This window comes from Loxodonta africana, chromosome 13 (genome assembly GCF_030014295.1).
Source record: "Loxodonta africana isolate mLoxAfr1 chromosome 13, mLoxAfr1.hap2, whole genome shotgun sequence".
Lineage (NCBI taxonomy): Eukaryota > Metazoa > Chordata > Mammalia > Proboscidea > Elephantidae > Loxodonta > Loxodonta africana.
The window spans coordinates 37661155-37681347 of record NC_087354.1 but is presented as its reverse complement, the minus strand read 5'-3'; the positions used below and the strand labels follow the sequence as shown (position 1 = coordinate 37681347).

Here is a 20193-nt window from a genome sequence, read left to right as displayed (position 1 = left end):
GGCATTGGGTTTGGTTTTTGGTTTTATTATGATACTGACACAGAGTTGTGCAAACGGCACCATCATCCTGTTTTAGAATATTTCCATCGCCCTAAAAAGATCCTTTAAGCTTGTTTGTGGTCACTTCCTGTTCTCATCCCCAGCCCCAGGCAACACTAATCTGCTTTCTATTTTTACTGCCTTTTCTGGACATTTCATATAAATGGAATCCTACGAAATGTGGTCTTTTGCATCTGACTTATTTCGCTGAACGTGTTTTTGAGGTTCATCCATGATGAGCATGTATCCATCCGTACTTCATCCCTGTTCACAGCTGAGTAGTATTCCGTTGTATGGATAGGCCATATTTTTTCATTCATCCTCTGATGGATATTTGGGTTCCTTCCACTTTTGTCTATTACGAATAATGCTACTATGAACATTTGTGCACAAGTCTTTGTGTGGACATATGTTTTCATTTCTCTTGGGTCTGTACCTAGGAGTGGAAATTGCTGGGTCAATGGGGTCGCTGTGAGTCAGAATCAACTCCATGGCAACAGGTTTTGTTTTGTTTTAGTTTTGGTTTTGATGGTAAATTGATGCTTAATTTTTTTATGCCTCTCTGTCACTTTTAACTTTTTTTAAAGAACACATATGTTTACTTTTATTATTTTTCCATTTACTTTTGTAATAAAAATTGGTTTATTAAAATGAGAAAAAATATAGATCGACTCAGTACATCCAGGGTAGAAATGGAAATTTTCAGCAGAAGGTCAAATTGAAAATAACTGGTTCGAAGTTCTGGAATTGAGCACTCATCCTCTTTCTTCCTGAACCCTTAGTCCTGTGACCAGCAGATCAAGGGGCTGCTTACTCGGGCCACCTGAGCTCTCACTTCTGAAGCAGAGGGACTTGGCCTTTCAAGGCAGTAATTAGAGACAACAAGCCTTTATAGACAACAAGCTTCCCAGTCAATGACTTCCATCTGAACCATGCCTTCCAGTTATCAAGGAACTTCTTCTCTATAACCACAGGCAAGTTACTAAATCTGCCGGAGCCTTGGTTCCTCCATTCAAAAAAAGGAAGGGGCATGAATCAGGATCACCAGCCCTTAGCCACAATTCCAAAGCCCCCAAAACTCTAAGATCTAAAGTTTGATCAAAGCTCGTGTCTGCTTCCTACTGTGGAGGGGAAGTTTCCAGTAAGATTTTTATCTCCTTTCACTATGGATTCCCTTAGGGGGCAGTGAATTTATGTTACTGAGCGAGGAACAATTGAGAAAACACAGGGTGAGAATGATTGTACAACTAACTGTAATCAATGTCACTCAATTGTATGTGTAGAAATTGTTGAATTGGTATGTTTTGCTGTGTGTATTTTCAACAACAAACATTTGGTGGCAAAATCCAACCTGAAAAAAAAAATTTATGCTTAATTTTTTAAGAAACTTCTAAACCGTTTCCCAGTGTGGCTGTACCATTTTACATGCCCACCAGCAATATATGAGGGTCCCAGTTTCTCCACATCCTTGCAATACCTCCCATTTTAAGATGAGTAAAATGGGGCTGAGAGGAAAATGACCCCCCCACCCCAGGTCACACAGCAGTGAGTGACAGAACTGAATTTGAACCCAGGTTTCCTCAACTCTGCAGTCTGTCTCCTTTGCGCTGGTCTGCTCTGTGGAGAGACTGTGAGTGAAATCCAGGGAGTGGACACTCTGAAGAGTCTGGACATTCAGGTCTGCCAGGCTGGGGCTCTGGGATCTGGGGAAAGGGCCTGGAGGAGTCTGAGGAATGACTGAAGGGGGTTCCTCAGCAGTCCTTGGCTCACACCCCCACCCAAGGGTGCTGAGCTCCAACAGCAGCTGGTGGCGGGGGCCTCAGTCCCAGGAGGTGGCAGTGGATGCTGTCCAGCATGGTCTTGGCCTCTGCCAACACCTAAGACCTGTCAATGAGTGCCCTCCCTGCCCAGCCTGCATCCCACAGGCTGCCATGCCTCTGCCTCATAAGCTCCCCTCTTCCGTTTGGACCTGGACACATGATTGATTCATTCATTATTTATTATTGTAAGTTATCTATTATGATGTCCCTATCACTGCCCCCCACCACAACTCCTGGCTCTTCACAGGAGGAAGAGGAGGCTGTCCTCCCCCACCCCAGGATCATTACCTAAGAGTGTCAAAGGAAACAGTCACTCAGTTCATCTGCAGGCCATGGGGAAGGGCCAGTCACAGGGCACCATGTCAGTAGCACAGAACGGACGCTAGGTGGCGCATCTCCACCCCAGCTTGGGCGCAGCCAGCAAGTGGCAGTGCAGCCCCAGCCATCCTAGGCAGCCCTCCCTCCCCATCCCAGGATTCCTCGTCTTAGAATGACCACCCTGACCCCAGGGAAAGGAGGCCCCAGGTGCCCAAAGGGTCCAGACCAACCACCCTACCTCTTTGCAAACCATTTGGAGAGTCTGGAAAAGGAAGGAAGAACAGAAGTGTACATTTATTGAGCTCCAACTGTATGTCAAAGCTCTTTGATGCACACCACTTCTCCTGATACTTGCATGAACCCTGAGAATTGAATCCTCACTTTACCCCTGGGGAAGTAGACTCAGAGGTTAGTGGTTTATCCAAAGCTGCACATATTGAGTGGCAAGTCTCTTTCTCCACCCATCACAACTATAGTAAGCCCCCTGACCCTCAGAAACTGGGTGGTATCCCAGGACAGTGTTCCCAGTATGAGCTGTGGTGTCAGGCATGTCTGGGTTCAAGTCCTGACACTGCCACTTCCCTACCGTGTGACCTCGGGAAAAATGACTGACCCTCTCTGAACTGCAGCTGTCCCATCTGTAAAACAGGCTATTCAGATACTCCACGTGAGGCATCCCACATGGTGCCTGGCACTCAGTAAGAACTAGCAAATACTTTTGTTCTGCTGTTGTTATTTCTCAGGCTGGAGAACAGGGCCTGCTGGTCTTTCATCTCCTGTAGACCATGGGGAGGGCCCCACTCTTTGATGCTCTGACCTTCTGTCCATTCGGGTCTGTCCCCACCCATTCGCAGGCATCAGAGGAAGGGTGGAATCCTGAAGGCTTCTTGAGATCTAACAATCCTACTCTTCCAAGGCAACCCAAGTTCCACTCCCAGCTGCCCAACCTCAGGGAGCAAATTCCAGCTGGGATGAAGAGGACATAGGAAAAGGTCTAGTGACCTCAGTGTCCCAAGGGCCTCTGCCTCTCCTCCAGCTACTCACTCAGCTCTTCCTTGCTGCAAGCCCAAGCCTTGCCCATCCTTCACAGCCAAGTTAGACTTCTTTCTCCAGGTAGCCTTCCAGCCTATCCCAGTTCCTAGCTCACCTGCCAGCCCCCACAGCCCAGTGCCCAGGGCATTGGTGGCACCAGCAGGGCCGGGAGCTCAGCCAAGGACAGGACAGGTTCCCCCAGTGACAACCCCAGCTGACCTGATCCAAGCTCTGTCTCTCCACCACCAGAGGAGGCGTTGTGGACGACTCAGGCTGATGGGCGGGTCCGCTTGCGCATAGACCCCAGCTGCCCACAGCCTCCCACCACCGTGCACCAGATGTTCTACCAGGCCTTGGACAAGTACGGCAACCTCAGCGCCCTGGGCTTCAAGCACCAGGGCAAGTGGGAACGCATCTCCTATGTTCAGTACTACCTGCTGTCCCGCAAAGCGGCCAAGGGCTTCCTGAAGGTGAGGGGGCCCCTCCCTCAGCCCCTGACCTGCCTTCTAGGTCTGGCCCACCAGGTGCGCCTCCCCCAACCCCTACCAGGCAAGGCCCTTTGAAATCATAACTCCACTGCCATTTACTGAGCGAATGCTACGTGCAGAGCCCTGTACTTCAGGTTTATTTGTTGTGTTCAAGGTGGGCTAGAAGCCTTGTGTGCTGGGCTGAGGGACTGGACTCCCTGGAAACGCCCCGGGCAGGGGCAGCAAGGGCTGTTGAGTGACGGATCCCCCAAAGAGTTCTCTGACTGGCTGGATCCTAGCAGGGTGGTCCCTGGGACAGGCCTGCAGGGTCCTCTGCAGTGTGCACTGAGGGCGTAATGCAGGTGGGAGGTCCCTTCCCTGCCCAGCTGACCTGGGCTGTCTGTCTTTGGCCTGCAGCTCGGCCTAGAGCGGGCCCACAGTGTGGCCATCCTCGGCTTCAACTCCCCAGAGTGGTTCTTCTCGGCTGTGGGCACAGTGTTTGCAGGGTGAGTGGCTGGGGTGGGGCAGGGTCTCCAACGGGTTAGAGGTGGACAGAGAGTGGAGAGAGCAGTGTTATCTCTTATTTAGAATCTGGGAATGTGTCCACCTTTGGGGGCCCTGGCAGACCTCCCACCTTCCTCTTTCCCTGCCAGGCTACCCACCCCTCTCCAACATCCCATCTCTTCTCTGGGCCTTCTCCTAGACTGCCTTTGGCCTCCTCTCTGCCTGGGGTGGCTGTCTGAGATGACTGGGAGCCCTGCCTGGCCTGGGTGCTCTCTAGGGTGGGGGCTGTAGGTGAACCGGGGGTGGGCGGCCCCTCTGCACCAGCCGAGACACAAACCCTCCCTGTCTCCTGCAGTGGCATTGTCACCGGCATCTACACGACCAGCTCCCCTGAGGCCTGCCAGTTCATTGCCCATGACTGCCGCGCCAATGTCATCGTGGTTGACACACAGAAGCAGCTGGAAAAGATCCTGAAGGTTTGTGGGAAAAGGGGTGGAGTAGCAGCAGCTGGGCACCCTCCTGGGCCTCCACTCCACCTGACGAAGGCCTTTTCTACCCTCCCATCCAGTGTCTCCCCTCATCCTCGTCAGCAAGTCCATGCACCCCACCGCCATGCACACACACATAGAGCAAGGCCGGGTAATGGTTACCTACTCATTTGACAGGTCAGGAAATTGAGGCCCAAAAAGCACAGGGACTTGCCCCAGGTCACACAAGAAGTTGGTGATCAGGCCCTGGACCAGGAATCCTGGCCAGACCACTGCTTCCAATGGCTTTCCATTCAGTGTAGGGTCTTTCCTGGGGGGTAAACGGGGACATGGGGTCCTCTGCCTATGGAAGGATTACACACTGTGGGTGGCTCAAAGCTCTACTACCTTGGGCATTCAAGTCTGACTCTAAGTGGGAGGTGGGGTGAAGGTTGCCACAGGGTGAGGGCTGGACCACAGCAAGTGCCACAGGGTCTTCTAAAGACAAGGGGAACATGGCAGGAGCTCGAGTGCCCCCTGAGCTAAGAAAAAACAAATTTTTTCCTGAGCTAGCTGGGTCTTTTCTGAGTGTGGATGATGCCTCCTGAATCACTTCAGGTCCACCCCTGACTAGCTCTGTACCCACACGCCCCACACTGGAATGTGGTAGCCCAGTGACACCTCTGTGCCCCAGTGACCTGTGAGGCTGCCAGGGCTCCCTGTGTCCTAGAGAAGGCCTTCGTGTGCTGGCTTGACTTGTTGGCAGGGCTCTGGTGCTGGGGGTGTCACCTGGGCCTCAGCCTTCCCATCTGTACCTGAGGGTGGGAAAAGTGGCCTCCAGCCTTCTAGGACTTGGGACCTGGATTCCCAGAGGAACCAAAGCAAACATCTTCCCCCATTTCTAGTGGAGAGACCTCCTCCAGCATGAAAGAAAGAAGCTTGGGTCAGTGGTTCCCAACAGGCTTGCCTCAGAATCCCTGAGGCAGGCCCAGGCTGCAGCCCAGATCCCTCAAGGCAGAATCTCTTGGAGGGTGCCCCAAATCAGGGTATGTTTTTAAAGCAGCTCCCTCAGGTGAGGCTATGAGCAGGCCAGACCAAGAGATGTTGATTTATAGTCAAAGAGAAGCCCTGGGAAAACCTAAGAAGTAACCAGGCTAGAAGCACAAAGGCCTCTTGCCAGGGTTTACAAAAGACATTACCTGCTCCAGCACTCTAAGCGTACCCCTCCTCATTAGTCGTGGATGCTGTATTCACAAACCCAACTGTTCACAAAAGCTACTCCTGGAGCTCTCTGTCAGTCACAGAGAGGCGCATGTGCAGAGCTGTAGAAACATCCCCTCAGGTGGACCAAGGCTGGTTCAGCAGTCCCTAATTCAGTGTTCGTGGGGACTTTATAGGTCCTGTCACAGATTGTGAGAATCAGCGGCATATAGTTTATGGCTGCCTCCTCACAGCCCCTAGAGCCCAGAACCGCTATGCGAGGGGGACTGAGGGAACCCCCAAGTCAACCACCAGAGCCTGGACAGGGAGGCTCAGTCACACAGGACCCCTCGCCTGGTTCAATGCTCCACTGTCGCCATCTTAAAATTCTTAATAACTTACCAACAAGGGGCCCCACACTTGTTTTGCACTTGGTCCTGCAAATTAGGTAGTGGGTTCTGCCCTCAAGTTCCAGACCCCTCTCTCTCAGTGTTTGTTCTTATCCATTTGCGTGCTCTCTCTCTTTTGTCATTTTAGGATTATTTTGAAAACCCTGTTTTCACGGGCACTTTTGACCTACTTTTGTTTTACTAGTAGAGATTTATCAAATGGGCTTTGCATTACCAATGACAGTATAGCTTTGAATTCTTGAGGGGTCTTCTTAGCTCCTTTGGAGCCCTGTGTTTTCAGATCTCTAATTCTGAGCGTCTCCATTCTGCCTGACTTGGATAAATGCTTGAGATTGGGGGAGAGGGTGTGGGTGCGGATTCTGCGGCCCAAGATAAATTGCTTTGTGAGACCATGTCAGCCTGAACTGTCGCCGGTTCCCTCCTTCTCACCCTCCCTCACCTCCAAACCCTCAGGTGGTTCACTAAATATAAAAAAATATATATATAAAGGGGGCAAATATTTAGACAATAATGGTCAGCAGGCACACACCATTTTTGGCCTGCCCAGGCACCCTAGGACTTAGTGGGGCCCTGATTTCCTCAGGTTTGGATGTTTCCAAAAGGAGCCCTGGTGATACAGTGGTTAACTGCTTGGCTGGTAACCCAAAGGTCAGTGGTTCAAACCTACTAGCCATTGCACTGGAGAAAGATGTGGCAGTCTGCTTCTGCAAATCACAGCCTTGGATACAGTTCTACCCTGTCACATGGGGTTGCTATGAATCGGAATTGACTCCGTGGAAATGGAGGTTTTGGAGGTTTCCTAGACCCCAGTGATCTCTGAGGCAAATGGGTCATTGGGACAATTCCTAAGCCCCTCTCCCCACCCAGGCTCCCCTCCAGGCCACCTTCAGGCTGATGCCTCCATGGCTTAAGAATTGCTCGAGAACCAAATTGGCAGGGACCTTGACTGCCAGTGTCCCAGTGGCTATCCCCCCCCCGCCCCAACCTTCCTGAAGGAGTCAAACCATCCTCAACGTCAGCGCTCATATCAGAATCCCAGGGCCGGGGAGGCCTCCTGAGCTTTAAAAAAGTCCCCCGGTAGATTCTGCCATGCCCCTCAGGGACTCAGGCCCCCTCTGATAGGTCGTCAATCTAATCCAAATGCTCCCCTCCCCATTTTGCAGCTGAAAAAACTGAAGCTCATGGTTAGGAAATCACCACCCTAGATTATTATTTCAAATAAAATTTGTATTATGAAAGTTTTCAAACCAACAAAAATAGAGAGGATAGTGAACCCCCACATAGCTATCATTCAGATTCAACAATTACCAACACTTCACCACACTTGCTTCCTCAATGCCCCGTTTTTGCTGAAGTATTTGCTTGAAGGAGCCCTGGTGGTGTAGTGGTTAAGAGCTACAGCTGCTAACTAAAAGGTCAGCAGTTTGAATCCACCAGCTGTTCCTTGCAAACCCTATGGGGCAGTTCTGCTCTGTCCTATAGAGTCACTGAGTGGTAATCGACTCGACGGCAATGAGTTGTTTTTTTTGGTGAGGGGGGAGGATTATTGGCTTGAAGGCAAATCTCTGACATCAGGTCATTTCATCCCTTAAATATGCATCTCTAAAAAATATGGAATTTTTCTTAAATATTTACAATAACTTCATCATACCTAACAAAAGGTGATTCGATGATTTTATGTCATCTAATACCCAAAATTTCTTTTTACAGTCGGCTTGTTTGAATCAATCTAAACTAGGCCCACGTGTTGCATGTGGCTGTGTCTCTCATGTGTCTTTTAATGCGAAACAGTCTCCATCTTTGGTTTCCCATGCCGTAGACCAATGTGGTCCCTGGGCCAGCAGCATCAGCATCACCTGGGAGCTTGTCAGAAATGCAAATCCTGGGTCCCCACCCCAGACCTGCTGAATCAGAAACTCAGGCTGTGGGCCCAGCACTTTGTGTTTTAACCAGCCCTCCAGGTGATTCCGATGCACGCTCAAGTGTGAGACTACGACCACAGACATGTCACAAACTAGTTTGGTTGTCTTGTACCTTGTCCCACATTCTGGATTTGTCTGTCTGCTTCCTCTTGACGTTGTTTAACTTGTTCGTCTAACCTCTGTAGTTTCTCTTGGATCTAAAGGCACGATGCCTTTTTGGCAAGAACACCCCGCAGGTGGAGCTGTATTGCACCTTCCCATGAGGCACATGGTGCCAGGCTGTACCACTTTTAGTGACACTGAGATTCAGTGGATTCAGGTGGAGAATACTTGATCTTCTATTGTAAAGCTCCTCATCAACCTTTCTCCTAATGGCTTTGGTATCCATTGATGATCTTTGTCCAAATCAATTATTTCATTAGGGATGGTACGATAGTGATTTTCTAATTCATCAGCTGGTATTCTTCTTCCAAAAGAACTTTCCTTCATTACCTGGAACCTGAAACACCTGTGCATACAAATCAGGTGTGATAGAATAATGGCCTACAAAAGATGTCTATATCCTAATCCTGGGAACCTATGAATATGTTAATTTACATGGCAAAAGGGACTTTGCAGGTGTTATTGCTAAGGATTTTGAGACAAGGATATTATCCTAGATTATCTGGGTAGGCCCAATGTAATTAAAAGGGTCCTTATGAACAGGGACAAAAAAGGACCATAGTCAGAAAAGGACGTGATGACTGAAGCAGAGGTCAGAGAGAGAGAGAGATTTGAAGATGCTACGCTTCTGGCTTTGAAGACGGAGGGAGGGGCTATGAGCCAAAGAATGCAGGCTGCTTCTAAAAGCTGGAAAAGGCTAGGAAATGGATTCCCCCTAGAGCCTCTAGAAGGAACACAGCCCTGCTGACTCATTTTAGACTCTGACCTCCAGAACTGTAAAATAATAAATTTCTGTTGTTTCAAGTCACTGAGCTTGCAGAAATTTGTTACAGCAGCAGTAAGTAACTAATAAGACAGGCAAGATAAAGGCTTAGTTCTTTCTATTTATTTACCAATATCAGGACTGTCTCAGTTATCTAGTGCTGCTATACACAAGTGGGTGGCTTTAACAAAGGGAAAGTTATTTTCTCACAGTTTAGGAGGCTAGAAGCCCAAATTCAGGGTGCCGGCTCTAGGGGAAGTCTTTCTTTGTTGGTTCTGGAAGAAGGTCCTCGTCTCTTTGACTCTCTGCTCCTGGGTGATCTTCATGTGGCTTGGCATCTCTCTTCCCGTCTCAATCTCTTCCCCTGTTTTAATCTCTTTTATATCTCCAAATAGATTGACTCAGGATATACCCTATGCTAATCCTGCCTCATTAACGTAACAAAGACAACCCATTTCCCAATGGGATTATAACCATAGGCATAGAGTTTAGGATTTACGACACACATTTTGGGGGGATACAATTCAATCCATAACAGTGACTAACGGTTGTTCTCAGATTTGTTTGGGTTTAGTTTGTCTTGTTTTTCAGGTTTTTTCCTTTTACCATTTTTCTCTCTCTCAAAGTGTCATTATGAACTTATAGATCTTTATATATAATGTGTTTCCATCAATCACGGTCATTATTCAAATTTTTCCATCTGTAGTCAGTGGGAAAACTGATGCCTGTGTCCTTTTGAACTGTCCCCATCATTCTTTGAGGACTTATTTTCTGGCACAAGACCTCAGGTTCATCTTGTACATTTCCTGCCCCAGACTCCAGACCCAGAATCAACTATTTCTCCAGGATACACTGATTCTTTTTAGTGAGGAATGATATTTAGAGACCACAGTCTGAACAATCTGGACACCAGGAGTGCCTAAAGCTACTGGGTAGAGTCATTACTTTCAGTCTTTTTCAGTGGCCAGAACTAGGAAATAAATTATATATATATATGTATATATATATATATGTATTTTTAATGCACATTTGAAAAGAATGTGTATTCTACAGCTGTTGGATGGAATGTTCTATAAATGGCAATTAGGCCAAACTGGTTAATAGTGTTAATAAAGTTTAAGTCATCTATGTCCCTACTGATTTCCTGTTTACTTGTTCTATCAAATACTGAGAAAGGGAGTGTTGAAATCTCCAACTACTATTGTGGATTTATCTATTTCATTTCTAACCGTTTTTGCTTCATGTATTTTGAAGCTCTGTTATTTGGTACTGTACAGACATATTTAATTACGTCCTCTTGATGAATTGACCACTTTATCTTTAAGAAGTATCCCTGGTAAATAGCTCTTGTTCCAAAGCTACTTTGTCTCATTATAACCACTCTAGGTTTCTTACGATTAATGTTTACATGGTATTTGTTTTTATATCCTTTTAACTTAAGGAGCCCTGGTGGTGCAATGGTTAAGTGTTTGGTTGCTAAACAGAAGAAAGGTCAGTGGTTAGAATCCACCAGCAGCTCCAAGGGAGAAAACACCTGGTGATCTGCTCCCCTAAAGATTAAAAACGGAAATCGTATGGGGCATGTCTAGTCTGTCGTATAAGGTTGCTATGAGTTGGAATCGACTCGACAGCACACAACAACAACAACTTTTAACTTATCTATGTCTTTATATTTGAAATGAGCTTCTTGCAGACAGCATATAGTTGAGTGTTGCTTTTTTATCTAGTCTGACAAAATTTTCTATAAATCTACCATGTTGTTATTTGTTTTCTATTTGTCCCATTTGTTCTTTATTCCATTTCTCCTGACTTTTTTGAACTGAGGGTTTTTTGTTTTGTTTTGCCTGTGTGTGTGTGTCTGCATGTGTTTGGTTTGTTTGTTTTGGACATCACATTTTATCTGCACCACTGGTATATTAGCTATTCCTCTTTATTATGTTAGTGTTTGCTCTAGGATTTACAATATGCATCTTTAACTTATCACAGTCTACTTTCAAATAACATTATACCACTTCACATGTATATAGGAGCCTTACAGCAGTATATTTCCATTTCCCCTTCCATCCTTTGCATTACTGACATCTGTTTTACTTCTACATGTGTTATAAACCCCACAATATATTATTATTCTTGCTTTAAACAGTTAAGTATCTTTCAAAAAAATTTTAAAAGAAAGAACATTTATATATTTTCCCAAGTATTTATAGTTTCTGACACTTATCATTTCTTTATGTAGATCTGAGTTTCCATCTGATAGCATCTTTCCTCTCTCTTAAGAATGTTCTTCAACACTCCTTGTAGTACAGGTCTAACGGCAACAAATTCTCTCAGCATCTTTTTGTCTGAAAATGTGTTTTTCCTTAATTTTTGAAGGATATTTTAATTTGGTCTAGAATTCTACATTGATGCAGGTTTTTATTTTGCTTTCAGCACCCTAAAGATGCCAGTCCAATGTTTTTTAGCTTGCATAGTTTCTGGTAAGAAGTCTGTGATTCCTTATCTTTGTTCCTCTCCACATAAAGGTAACTTGTTTCTCTGGCTGCTTTTGAGAACTTTTCGTTATTCCTGGTTTTCAGCAATTTGATTGTGTGGTGTCTTTGGTGTGATTTTCTTTATGTTTATCCTCCTTGAGGTTCATCAAGGTTCTTGAATTGGTGGGTTTATAGTTTTAATCAAATTTGGAAATTTCTCAGTCACTTCCTCAAACATTTTTTAAATAGTTTCCAAGACTCCAATTACATGTATGTTAGACTTCTTGATATTGTCACACAGGAAATTTTTTCCAGTTTTTTTTTTCCCCCTTCTTTCTCTCTGGACTTCTCTATGAAGTTTGTGTTTAAGCTTTTTCAGGGAAGGTCTTTAGATAGCTTTCTTAGTTCCCTAGTGCTGAAGTAAAAAAATATTCCCCAAGTGGGTCGCTTTACGGAACAGAAATTCATTTTCTCACAGTTAAAGAGGCTAGAAGTTCAAATTCAGGATGTCAGCTCTAGAAGAAAGTTCTTCTTTCTTTCTCTCAACTTCTAGTAGCTACTGGCAATCTTTGGTTTTCCTGGACAGATGTATCTGTCTCTGCAGTCTGTCTTCTCCCTGTGTATGTCTCTCTCTCTGTCTATTCTGCTCTTTTTAAGACATCATTCAGAAGTGATAATGTTTAGGATCCACCCTACTCTGGTATGACCTAGTTAACATAACAAAATAAAATCCCTTTTTCCAAAAAGGGTCATATTTACAGGTACAGGAGTCAGGATTTCAACATAACTTTTTGAGGGACACAGTTCAATCCAGAACAACAGCCTTTAGCCCCACTAGTAAGGTGTGACGTTTTTGGGATCTTTACTGAATGTCTCATGTATTTAATGAGGGGCCTCCATTCTGGCTGATGGAAACATAAACAATTCCTGGCCTTATATGAGCTCTTGTTTATCTTATAGCCCCAGTAATTGTCCTTTATCTAGAAGGTTTTTTCCCACCAGATTTATAGAGTTTCACCTATAAATCTGCAGATTGGTATTGAGCCAAAGACTCAAGAGGGCCTGCCCCTAAACAGATTTCTGGAACTCTTTTTCTACATAGTTCTCTCTTCTCTGATATTCTGCTCCACATAGTCTAACCATTTCCACTTACCTGAACTCTGATCACTGTCTCCTCAGCTCAGTGAAACAGCCAGGTTCTATATGAGATATCTTCTACTTCTGCCATAGTCTAGAAATTGCCTGCAGGCAGAAAGCTCAGGCAGCCAGAGGCTTTAAATCACTTGTTTCCTGTCTCAGAGATCATAGTCTGTGCTGCCTATAGTCCAATGTCTGAAACCGGTTGTTTTACATGTTTTGTCCAGTTTTCTAGTATTTACAACAGGAGGATAGGTGTAACTTCCTTGTGACCAGAATCAGAAGTCTCACAAATACATACTTTTTAAAAGTAAAAAAAAAAAAAATCATGAGTTCACACTTTTTCTGATTCAAGGTTATATTGTGGGGTTTTAACTTATTTTCTTTGCATTCTTTTTGTCTTACCTTAAATCTTAGGTCCTAATAATATTTGTCTAATTATTTATTTTCTATAATTGTTGTTGTTAGGTGCCATTGAGTTGGTTCCAACTCATAGCGACCGTATGTACAACAGAACGAAACACTGCCTGGTCCTGTGCCATTCTCACAATCGTTGTTATGCTTGAGCCCATTATTGCAGCTACTGTGTCAATCTATCTCATACAGTGTCTTCCTCTTTTTCACTGACCCTCTACTTTACCAAGCATGATGTCCTTCTCCAGGGATTGATCCCTCCTGATAACACGTCCAAAGTATGTGAGACGTAATCTTACCATCCTTGTTTCTAAGGAGCATTCTCATTGTACTTCTTCCAAGACAGATTTATTCATTCTTTTGGCAGCCCATGGTATATTCAATATTCTTCACCAACACCATAATTCAAAGGCGTCAATCTTCTTCGGTCTTCTTTATTCATTGTCCAGCTTTCACATGCATGTGAGGCAACTGAAAACACCTTGGCTTGGGTCAGGTGCACCTTAGTCTTCAAGGTGACATCTTTGCTTTTTAACACTTTAACGAGGTCTTTTGCAGCAGATCTGTCCAGTGCAATGCATCTTTTGATTTCTTGACTGCTGCTTCCATGGGTGTTGATTGTGGATCCAAGTCAAATGAAATCCTTGACAACTTCAGTCTTTTCTCCATTTATCGTGATGTTGCTTATTGGTCCAGTTGTGAGGATTTTTGTTTTCTTTATGTTGAAGTGTAATCCATACTGAAGGCTGTGGTCTTTGATCTTCATTAATAAGTGCTTCAAGTCCTCTTCACTTTTAGCAAGCAAGGTTGTGTCATCTGCATATCATAGGTTGTTAATGAGTTTTCCTCCAGTCCTGATGCCTTGTTCTTCTTCATATAGTCCAGCTTCTCGGATTATTTGCCCAGCATACAGATTGAATAAGTATGCTGAAAGGATACAGCCCTGATGCACACCTTTCCTAACTTTAAACCATGCAGTATCCCTTTGTTCTGTTCAAATGACTGGATCCTAATATAATACATAATAGGATATATATAAATAATTTCAAAATAATAGCATCAATACTATTACCAACAATAAGACTACTGAATAAAGCTTGGAATTTCTTTTTTATTATAAAATATATGCCACTAAGGGAGGAAAATCAAGATGTAGTGTTCTAAAATCCCTTGATGTAATTCTTTTGTGTGATTATATCACCAACTTGGTACATAGGTTCATTTCTTTCAGTTTGTTTTCAATTTTTAGGGAACCATTTTCTTGCCCCTTCTCATATAATCTTATTTTTCAAATGATTAGAACACTTACCTGATTCTAAAGTCAAAACTATATAATAAAATACACTCAAAGGAGTTTTACTTCTCATTCCTTTCATCTTGCCCCATTCCCTTCTTCTGCCTATAATCAATTTGTTTAGTTTTTGCTTTAACCTTCCAGCATTCCTTTTTGTAAACAGAAGCTAATGCATGCATACATACATATTCATATATTCACATTCTATTCATTTCTTACACAACGGTGGCATACTACATACATTTCTACACATTTCTTTTTTCACTTAATAATATATCTTAGAAACCACTCCATGTCAGTATGTAGACATTCCTATTCCCCTCTCCCCCTAACTTTCTTTTTCTACAGTTGCATAGTACTCCATTGTGTAGCTGTATTATAGTTCATTCAGCCAGGCTCCAGCTTGTTTGGAGGTTTTCCTTTAGTAGGGAGACATTCCCAGCCCCTAGCCTATCCCCACCTTTATTCCCCCAAAGTTCTCATGATGGAAGAACTATGGGAGAGGGTGCCAGTTCTGCTGAGGTCAAAGGTCGGAGATGGGGAGCCCAGAAGCCTTTGCCACAAAGTGCCTGCCAAGCAAGCTAACACCTGGAGATAGGGTCTTCTCAGGAGGTGACATTTTTCTTGTTGAAACCTCATTTGTGTTTTCTGTCAACACAGATCTGGAAACATTTGCCACACCTGAAGGCAGTAGTGATATATCAGGAACCTCTTCCAAAGAAGATGGCCAATGTGTACACGGTATGGGTAGTGGGGCATTGGGCATCAGCTGGGGCCTGGCTAGGTTCACCCAGTGACCTGGAATGCCCATTCTCCCCATCTGGCCACAGATGGAGGAATTCATGGAGCTGGGGAATGAGGTACCGGAGGAAGCCCTGGACACCATCATCAGTGCCCAGCAGCCCAACCAGTGTTGCGTACTGGTCTACACATCAGGCACCACTGGGAGCCCCAAGGGTGTGATGCTGAGTCAGGACAACGTAGGACAGATGTCCCACATGGGTGGGGTTGGGCTGTGGGTGGATCTGGGGCAATGGCCCTGCCCTGACAGTCCCTGGGAGGGCTCCTTTGGGCCCTTGGCTCAGAGTACTGGGATAAATAGGACAGTCTGCCAGTCTGTGGTCCAGACTGACCCTAGTTAGGGGAGGTGGAGGAAGGAGAGGCCTGTACCCAGGGTTTTCCAGGGCCTGTGGAGATGCCTGGGAGGGTGCCCACTCTGGAGGGGGTCCCTGAAGGAGTAGCCCCAAGCCCCGAGGGCGGCCACAGTTGTAATAAGCACTGCCAGGGCTGGCTTGTGGACATTTCTGGGGTACACCTGCCTATCCTCCAGATCACGTGGACAGCACGATATGGCAGCCAGGCCGGTGACATTCAGCCAGCAGAAACCCAACAGGAGGTAGTGGTCAGCTACCTACCCCTTAGCCACATTGCTGCCCAGATATATGACTTGTGGACGGGCATCCAGTGGGGGGCCCAGGTCTGCTTTGCTGAGCCTGATGCACTGAAGGTCAGTCTGCCTCTCTGCCCATGTGGGTGTCTGAGTAGGTGTGCAAGGGCATACCCAAGTGTGCACTCATGTTTGTGGGCCTTGTGTGTGCATTTGTGGGTGTGCTATTCCCTGTCCCCTTACCAGTCAGAATTCTTTCAGCAGCAATTAGCACAGCCTTATTCAAACAACCAAGAAGGGAAACTGATCACATGACATAAGGGAAAGTTCAATCGGAGTAGTTCAGTGAGTCCAGAATACCATCAAGCATGACCCATCCTCAGAGGTTGGTCACAAGATGGTCACAGACCCTCCCTGCACCCCAATCTCTTACAAACATACCTACTCTTTGGATCCTTTTTAACAGTGGAGAAAACTTTCCTGGAAGCCCCCAGCAGACTCCCTTGCAACTCATTGGTCCAAGCAGTGTCACATGCCCATTCCTAAACCAATCACTGCTTAGGGGTATGGAGAGTCTCCACCCCCTGGGCTGAGAAGGGACTGAGGTCCTTTTGAAGCATCTGACCACCCTGATACCTGAATGACAGCAAAGAAGGGTAAAGAGATGGCTGATAACTGGGCAGCCAATAGTATGTGCCATAAGTTCGGTACAGGTATGTAGGTGCACCTGTATGAGCCTGTGTGTGCAGGCATGCCTGTGAGGTGTGTGCATGTCTTACTGGGGAGAGGCGTCTCCTGGACCCCAGCTGGCCCTGAACTGGTAGGCCTACCTTCTTGCTGGCTGTGAACAGGGGAGCCTGGTGAACACATTACGGGAGGTGGAGCCCACGTCCCACATGGGAGTCCCGCGGGTGTGGGAGAAGATCATGGAGCAAATCCAGGAGGTAGCGGCTCAGTCCAGCTTCATTCGGCGGAAGATGCTGCTGTGGGCCATGTCAGTGACCTTGGAGCAGAACCTCAGCTCCCCGGACAGGTACAGGGATCAGGGAGTGGGCGGACTGAGGAGGCAGCAGGGCTGGGTCATAACCTTAGTGTCCAGCCAGAGACCTGATAGGTCGGGTATGCCCCGGCCCATTGACCTGCCAGTTCTAGGGACCCCTGTGCAGAGGCCCTGTCAACAGCTGGGCCTGAGCCCCCATCCTTTTCCCAGGCCCCACTGGGGACAGTCACCCCATTTTTGGCTTCTGCCTGGGAAGAATGACTTATATCCTCTAAAAGAGTTCACCACTCTGGGAGCAGCTCCTGACCTCAGTGGGTGACTACAGAAGTGGCCACAGTGGTGGGGGCCACCCTTCCCCAGACCATCCAAAGTGACCGCTAGGATCTTTCCCCTCACACCCTTTTGATTGCTTTTTCAATTCCTACAGCACTAGTCTACAGGAAGATCAATAGGGAAAATGTGGCTTGGTTTCAATTTAGAAATATTTTCCATTACCAGGGTATCTTTCAAACTGTATCACATTTCATGAGACATGTATACAAGCATCTGCACACCTACAACTTCATTTGCACAGACAGAAAAATGAATATGCATGAACAAAACACTCATGGGCTTCAAATGGGATACACGTGTTTGTACATGTACGTCCGTGCATGTATACTTTCAGTGTCTGCACATGTGTATTGTTGTGTGTGCAAATTTGCATGCATCTGTGTTGTTACCTATACAGAGCTGAATCTGATTGTGTGCCTTCCTAGCTCAAAACACACTTGTACACAAGTGCAGGCATGCATACCTATATCTGCATTCATGCCGCAGGGCAAATATTGGGCAGGGCCAATATCTGAAATATTCAACAGTCGGAACAGACAATGGCAGTGGCAACACGTACCCACTGAATACTCGGCCTTTTAATGTGTGAGTATGTGTGTCTTTTCTTCTGTGGACCATTCTCCCTCTCCCGTCAGCGACTTAAAGCCCTTCATGACCAGGCTGGCAGATTACCTGGTGCTAGCCAAGGTCCGCCAGGCGCTGGGCTTTGCCAAGTGTCAGAAGAGCTTCTACGGAGCAGCCCCCATGACCGCAGAGACACAGCGCTTCTTCCTGGGCCTCAACATCCGCTTATACGCGGGCTACGGGCTCAGTGAGACCTCAGGCCCCCACTTCATGTCCAGCCCCTACAACTACCGGCTCTACAGGTGAGGCTTGAGGCTGTGGCACATACGCTTGCCCACATATCCATGTGTCCTTGAGACGACCGTTGACGCCCGGCCTGCTGGAGGCCCTGGGGACCCTTTCCTCTTTCCATGTTCATTGTGCCCCAGAGACCTAGCCACTGGTGCCGACATTGCCATCTTGGCCAAATCTCTTGCTTCTCTGAGCCTCAATTTTCTCCTCAGTCAAGCGGGGTGGGGTGGCAGTAGTCTCTACCACTGTATCACATAAATCTGTTAAAAACAGCTTAAACACCCAGGCACCCCCCGCCATGGTTCCTGTGGTGGAGCAATTTCCCTTCGCCCCCTGTCTCCAATGGGGTGGAGTGTGTTAGAGGTGTCCCGGGATAGTTGATGGCCCAGGTTCCAGTTGGGGTGGGAATGGGGTGACAGGGCCAGTGTGGGGAGTGATTTGAAGGCTCATCTGTTGTGCTTATAAATACCTCCCCTCTCTGCCGGCCCATCACAGTGCTTGAAGCTCCACTATGAGCATCCCATTCATTCATTCGTTCATCTCCCCAAAAAGCGTTTATGAACCCCCACCTTTCAGCTCTAAGACCCCTATTAAAATAAAAAAGCCCCGAGAGGGGACACTTTATAGGCATCAGGGAAGGCTGAGAGGTTGCCCCCTGCCCCGGGGGAGCTCGCCCTGGACTGGGAGAAACCGACTCCCTCTGACCACGCGCCCCCGCTCGGTGGCCCCAGTTCTGGCAAGGTGGTGCCAGGCTGCCTCGTGAAGCTGGTGAATGAGGACGCGGAGGGCACCGGCGAGATCTGCCTGTGGGGCCGCACCATCTTCATGGGCTACCTGAACATGGAGGACAAGACGTGTGAGGCCATCGACGCCGATGGCTGGCTGCACACGGGCGACGCCGGCCGCCTCGACGACGATGGCTTCCTCTACATCACCGGGCGACTCAAAGGTGAGCGCACCCCGATGGCCTCCGGGGGTTCGAGGCCCGGGAGGAACAGTACTCCGGCCAATAAACCCGCTACTAAGTACCCTTTACCCGCTACCCTTACCCTTTCCAAGCACCTTTCCTGACACCATTTTATTCACTCTACGCACTGGTGGAGCAGTTATTCTTATTACCCCAATGCGTTGATGAGGACACCAGAGAGGCTAAGTAACTTGCCCAAGGTCACTCAGCTGGGATTCAAATCCCCTAGGAAAACAAGGTAAGTTTTTTCCAGAAGATTTGAAGGCCTAAATACTGTGTATGTATTTCTCTATGCAAACAGAGATATGATATGGAGCTGAACACAAACTGGATATTAAATTAAAAATAAAACATGAGACTTAAAAGAAATTTCCCCGCAGAGAACTTGGCTCCTCCCAAGAAGTTGGGGATTCTTCCCTGGAAAAGGTGCTTTGCTTACTTTGCCCGAGTGAGTGTAATATCCGCAGTAACCACGCGGGAATCCCATTGCACAGGAGAAAGTAAAGCTCGAGGAGCCAGTAAACGACTTCCAGGAAATCACCCACACAGGCGGGCGACGGAGCCGGGATTCGAACTAACGGCCAAGCTGGGGCAGAATCTCACAGTGTTTGGGATCTGGGACCCGAAGGGCAGTGAGCCCTGGCCCGTACTCTCGCGAGGCTCCGGGCGAGCGAGGTGGCCGGAACTGCGGGTCTGCTTGTGCATGCCGCGGGCGCCGCCTAGTGCTCTCCTCGGTAACGGCAGTCCTAGGGACCTTGGTGAGGAGGCCGCCTCTCTGAGGGCTCTCGCAGTGACTCGCCTCCTTGCACCAGAAGGGATAGTACTCTCCCCTCCCACCAAAAAAAACAATTTTTTTCAGAGTTGGTCCTTCTTTTAAAAATAGTGTGGTGAGAGGTTTTGTTGTCCTTGTTGATTGCCCCCCGTTGGCTCTGACTTATGACGACCTTATATGTAATAAAAGGAAATGTTGCCAAGTCCTGCTCCATCTTCATGATCCTTGATACCTTTGAATCCACTGCTGTGGCTATTATGTCAATCCACCTAACTGAGGGTTTCCTTTGTTTTCGTAAACCCTCTACTTTACTAACCATGATGTCCTTTTCTAGCTATTGGTCTTTCCTGATGACGTGTCCAAAGTAAAAGTCTCTTCTAAGGCGCATCCTGGTTGTATTTAAGACTGATTTGTTTGTTTTTCTGGCAGTCCACAGTATATTCAGTATTCTTTGTCAGC

At 46.9% G+C, this 20193-nt stretch overlaps 1 protein-coding gene across 2 annotated transcripts in view; it reads left to right on the top strand.

Moving 5' to 3' along the window:
* The window catches only part of ACSBG1 (acyl-CoA synthetase bubblegum family member 1), a 64855-nt gene that overhangs the window by 37618 nt on the left and 7044 nt on the right, over positions 1-20193 (top strand). For both annotated transcript variants that reach the window (XM_003413745.3, XM_023552962.2), the window contains exons 3-11: positions 3459-3679; positions 4094-4182; positions 4536-4656; positions 15081-15161; positions 15251-15400; positions 15751-15927; positions 16659-16840; positions 17776-18006; positions 18727-18944. In XM_003413745.3, coding sequence (XP_003413793.1) covers positions 3459-3679; positions 4094-4182; positions 4536-4656; positions 15081-15161; positions 15251-15400; positions 15751-15927; positions 16659-16840; positions 17776-18006; positions 18727-18944 — 1470 coding nt within the window. The remainder of the gene's footprint in view (positions 1-3458; positions 3680-4093; positions 4183-4535; positions 4657-15080; positions 15162-15250; positions 15401-15750; positions 15928-16658; positions 16841-17775; positions 18007-18726; positions 18945-20193) is intronic.